We start from the raw sequence: 5,338 nt of genomic DNA on the forward strand, positions 1-5,338 counted from the left end.
ACGAATTGTTCTGACGGCTCGACGGCGAAACAGGTCCTTTTTAATGTCCTGCCACGGCGAACGGCGAATGGCGAGTGCCGAGGGCGAAAGCTCTGCGGCGAATTCGGCTCCCTGCCGAGCGAACACGAGATGGGGCGAAGCGAATGAAGTTTATAAAATGTACGTGACTGTGGCTCGCTTGGGGCATGAAGTGTGTGCTAAGCTTTGCTTCTACTGCGGCCCCTCCCCCTTTTTTTCGCCTCCCACGCCCATGCCCCCCACCCCCTTTCGCCTGTGCATTTGGCACAAAATGCTCAAGGACACTTGCCCAAAACTCGCACCAGGCCCAAAACCAACTAATGCACTGCCAGAAATGTAAGTGTATTAAGTTTCCGAATCTTTATATTCAAAAAACAAGAAAATTTGATAATTATAACATTGTACAAAGATTTTAAAAACTTAAAGTGATTGTTTTTGTTTTATAAAGTCAATACCTTAAATCTACTCCGAACTTTTAAAGTTCGTGCCAAAACTTAAGCTATGTAACTTTAAGTTATGTCTTAGAATTACAAAAAATGAAATGAAAAGAATATTTGTCAAAAAATCCTAGTTCTTCTTCCTTTTATTTAAAAAACTTTTAAAATAATTTTTCTTTATTTGTATAATCACTCCCATTTTCTCATTGTGTACGACCCCCACTGCAAGCCCATGTCGCCATCTAAAAATGGCGATGGGGGGCAGAACAAGGACTCTCCAGCTTAATGCTTTCATTGTGCAGCATTTCTTTATTTTTAGTTGATTTGTTTGGACATTTTCGGTTAGTTCTCCGTCTGTGTCTGACCTTGCCACCCACGCCATTCCACCACCCACCGTTCGTCGCCCGGCACTCCAATTAGAATTGTGTGTGTTTTCCGAGGTGGACAATGGCTGCCACTTGAACTTCACGCGCTCGATTTCACTTCCATAAGTTTCAGTGGCATAATCCCTGGCCAAGCCCACTTCCGCCCCACTTCCCCTTCCACTTCCACATCCACTTGCAGCTCTATGTGATGTCCCTGTCGATGTCGTTGGTGTAGTTTCCGTAGTTTAAGGATTACACTTGTCCGGCCGCACTGCCACTACCCTTTCCACGAAGGAGTGTCCATGGTTCGGGAATCGAACCCCCCATCGATGGCCATGCAAATCGGGGCAGGGCATTCGGCATTCGTGGTGTCACACCCGCTGGCACTACACATTTATTTGCTCAGCCAGGAGTGCGGTGTCCTTGCTGCTCTCGCTGTTGTTGTGCCGCCATAGATGTTGTGTCCTATTCGGATTCGGATCCAAGGATCTTAAGCCGCCCTAATACCTTTCCTAATGGTTCCGATGCTCTCCATTAGCGCCACTGGACGCCACTTAATGCCACACGTAGTCCGAATGGAAATGCGACCTGCTCGACGGGATTAGAGTGGCGTAGTCCTTGGGCAGGTGGGTGGTCCCGAAGCGTGGGGGAGGAGGGAGGAGGGAGGTGGGTTCCATCCCCACGGGGCATTGGCTGTTCTGTTTGGGTCCCCGGGTTGATTGGTTAATCAATGCAAAACGTCGCAGTCTCCGGACATCATCAACACAATGGCCCCGTTAATGCTTTACACAATGCGTCCATTGTGTGTGGGCACAAAGAAACACACAAATATTGGGACCCCAAAATATGAAACTAATCCCCGATACGCTTAGAAAAATAGAGGCACTTAGCTGTCTGTCTTTAATCACACTTTTGTCTATTGAGCTCATAATTGTATGTTGACAGTAAACATCCTTGTGAGCATTTATTGAAATTCAATTAGGGAAATATTACTAATTTATGCAAATAAGTGCGCTTGTCTGAACGTTTTTAAAAGTTAATAATATTAACTAAACATTGTATATCTCATATATCCATCTAAAAAAAACTAGCTTTTTGATAAGAAATTTACTAAATAATATAAAATATTAATTACGTCCTAAGTTTACCTGATGATTAAATAAATTTTTATGAATATCAATTTTTATTTTTCTTATAGGTCACTTAGTTCTTCAATTTAAAGACAATTTATTTTCTTTTTTGTGGTAAAAAAATGTTTGATATGACTTGGAAGATTTAATTGGCATTTAATTAAAAGTCTAAAAAAATCTTAGTTTAATTTAAGAGCCAACGACATAATAAAAAGGTAAACAGAAATGATTTAGCCACTGCCGCCGTTCCACAGAGCGCTTTACCATCCACATATCCCCGACCTATCTCAACCATTAGGCGATCCACCAGCTGGAGCTTGGCATCCACCATCCTATCCACACACCATCTGATTAGAAAAGCCCCCGCTGACGATCAGTTTCATTTTCTTGTGGTGGAGTGAAGTCTCCACGTGTTCGGGATCGCAACAATAAACAAGACGCGAAATGGAAAACCCGAAACCGGACGATATCGAGGTGCGGCAGGTGTGCGCCGGGGAATCGGAGGAGCTGATGGTCTTCCTGCTGGCCCACTACTACCCCGAGGAGCCACTCACGGCGGGCACCAGTCCGCCGGAGCCGGAGGCGGCGGACAAGGAGTTCCTGCTGTCCAACGTCCCCTTCGGCACCTGCTTCATGGCGCTGCAGGGGGGCAGGATAGTGGCCGCGGTGGTGGCGGGGCCCAAGGACTCCCACGAGCCGGAGCACATGGCCGAGGAGGCGCGGAGGCATGCCGGCGGCAAGTGGGGACGCATTCTGCACCTGCTCTCCGCCGTGGAGAGTGCCACCGATGTCTGCCGGCGATTCGGAGTGCCCAGCAGCCTGCATGTCCATGCGCTGGGCGTCGATCCGGTGGTGCGGGGTCGTAGTCTGGGCGCCCGCCTCATGACCGCCGTGGCCCAGCGTGCCCGGGAACTGGGCCACCCGCTCGTCTCCGTCGACTGCACCAGTGTCTACTCCGCCCGGCTGGTGCAGCGCCTGGGCTATCAGCTCGTCAACACTTTGCGGTACGTCGATCACCTGGACGCCAGTGGACAGCAGGTCATCCGTCCACCGCCGCCGCACGAAAGTGTCCAGACCTTCGTGCTGCACCTCTAGACACTAATCTGTCCAGCTGTTGCTGGGGAACCTTATCAAATCTTATACAAGTCAGCAAACACTGACGCGTTTATCATTTCCCAATCAAAGGTGTAAAACTTGATAGCTCTATGAAAAAAAATTGGCAAACGATGGGCATGTAAAAAGCTTATATTAGCTTTTTTTTCTATACCAAATTTTATTTATACTGTGAACTTTAATATCATTATTCATAAGCTAACTTATTTTGCTGTCCACATCATTTAAGAAATCGTAGTGTTTAACTAGTAAACATTTCAAATTGATAGAAGCGCTGAAAGCTATATATTTAAAACTTATACATATCAAGCTTAAAAAAACAATAAATTATTTTGTAACTAAAATATGTGAAGATATTGATATTGTTTTATCAAAATTCGTTATTGAACATTTAAATTAATTTGCGTTTTCCTGCTAAGTTATATGATAGACTTAAAAAAAATATATTGAACAACTTTTATTAAATATGAGGCTAATAATAAGTTATTTAACCATAAAAATATTTTCTTTTAGTGTAATTATCCGCACATTGCCTGAGCCCTAAGTGTCTTGAGACTAATTAGTGATGTTAACTGAAAATTCAATTGTTGGTATGCGCCACTTGTGCGGTGCTTACGCTGGAATTAGGTGGGTGAGTGTGTGGATTGTTGCCATGACAACTCCTGGGCTGCAAGGACTCCGCATGCCAGGTGCGGAACGGAGCTCTCAGATGTGGATTATGGCGAATAAATCTCTAATTAATAATCCCTAATGAATCCTGAAGTACCTGTGCAAATTAAGTTGCATAGTTTGGCGATTGTTTTGTTGTTTATGTCTTAAAGCTGTTCAGCATGTACTTAATAATTAGCCTTCTAAATATGCGATCGTATTTATTGTAAGCTGACAATCATAATGTACACAGTTCAATATGTTATATTCACTATATTCAACATATGTATAGGAATATTTAAAATTGTAATAAACAAAATTAAATACCACTTTGTTGTAAATTTTGTAACGAATTCAACGAGGTATGACAACATTCGACCACACTTGACCACTATTTTTTGGAAAACCCCAAGAAATAGTGGTCAAAAGTTAAAATGTCATACCTCGTTGAATTCGTTACGAAATTTCCAACAAAGTTGTATCCTCGTTAAAATAAATTTTTCAAAAAAAAATCATGTTGGTCAACAGATTTGTATTATTTTTTTGCGAAATGTTTTGTAAAATACAATTTTTTGGGGCGAGACTGGAAAGGGTTTGGTGTTCATCTCCAGCCATGGACAATTTGCTGGTCGATGCTCCTGGATATTATGTAATAAGTGTCGGCCCTTGGCGCGTGACTGACTGGTCAGTTGGAATCGTTCGATTTCGGTCCATGTTGATTCCGAATAGGTCACGTGCATGGCCAAAATCTCTATCCGGATCCGTGTGTATCCACGCCCTACGAACTCCTCACTCTGGGCTTATTTTGCCGACCAGTTGCAGTCGCAGTGGTGTGAGGTGGTAATGGGTGGGTGGGTGTTAATGGGTGGTTGGGTGGCCTAGCGGCTAGGTAACCGACAATTATTCATTGCGCATACGACGCGTTGCAAGCGCTAATTAGACACTGCAGCTGCTGCAGCTGTCGATAATGAAGCCGCTTCTGCTTGCAGCTTTTGCTGTTGCAAGTTATATGATTATGCCACCGCTGCCGCTTCGCCTGCCACGCCCACCAGGCCGCCGGGCACGTCCACCGCCCACCCCGAGCGAAGGGGCAGCCTGCTTAAGCTGTGTGGCACGTCCTCTTTGAGCCGGGGCCATCTGACGTGGCATGCATTCCACTCCCCCAGCAGCGATGCTAAATGGCCGCGTGCAAACTTTGCTGCCGGCCAAAAGCAAACTGGCCAAGAACCCAGTAACAAGTAACAAAAGTGCGGCAGCACAAGTTTCTCCTTTCTTTCCGAAAAAAAAACACACACAAGAAAACATAAAAAAGTGGAGGGAAGAGGAAGGAAGACGAGAGCCAAAGGACATGAAGAAGTTTCTCTGGCAAAGAATCAGCAGCCTGATTGCGGCAGCGGATCAAAGGCACGGGCTCTGTAATGGGATTCTGGATGACATCAGCTCAAAACTGGGGCACACTGGCTCCTCGCCATCGAATTTGACAACTTTTCGGGCCCAAGCAGTAGCACTCGAATGAAGAAACATCAAAAATTAACCTGCAAGATTCCAAATAATTCACATTTTAACTTTAAAAAAATATAAAAATAATTTTTAAGTTTAGTCACTATTATAGAGGAAAAAGAGTATT

The 5,338-nt window shown here is 44.5% G+C and overlaps 1 protein-coding gene across 2 annotated transcripts; it reads left to right on the plus strand.

Annotated features, from left to right (window-relative positions):
* Window positions 1–2,353: 2,353 nt before the first annotated feature.
* Window positions 2,354–4,153, plus strand: LOC108046088 (arylalkylamine N-acetyltransferase 1). Of its 2 annotated transcripts, XM_017125643.2 has the most exons (2): window positions 2,354–2,954; window positions 3,577–4,153. In XM_017125643.2, exons 1-2 carry the CDS (start codon window positions 2,395–2,397, stop codon window positions 3,605–3,607), a joined length of 591 nt encoding a protein of 196 aa, XP_016981132.1. In that variant the 5' UTR covers window positions 2,354–2,394; the 3' UTR covers window positions 3,608–4,153. The 2 variants fall into 2 exon arrangements, with proteins under 2 accessions (XP_016981132.1, XP_016981131.1); XM_017125642.1 differs by lacking the exon at window positions 3,577–4,153 and having other exon boundaries at window positions 2,354–3,542.
* The last annotated feature ends 1,185 nt before the right edge of the window (window positions 4,154–5,338 follow it).

Source organism: Drosophila rhopaloa, unplaced genomic scaffold, assembly GCF_018152115.1.
Source record: "Drosophila rhopaloa isolate 14029-0021.01 unplaced genomic scaffold, ASM1815211v1 contig_3, whole genome shotgun sequence".
In the NCBI taxonomy this organism is placed as follows: Eukaryota; Metazoa; Arthropoda; class Insecta; order Diptera; family Drosophilidae; genus Drosophila; species Drosophila rhopaloa.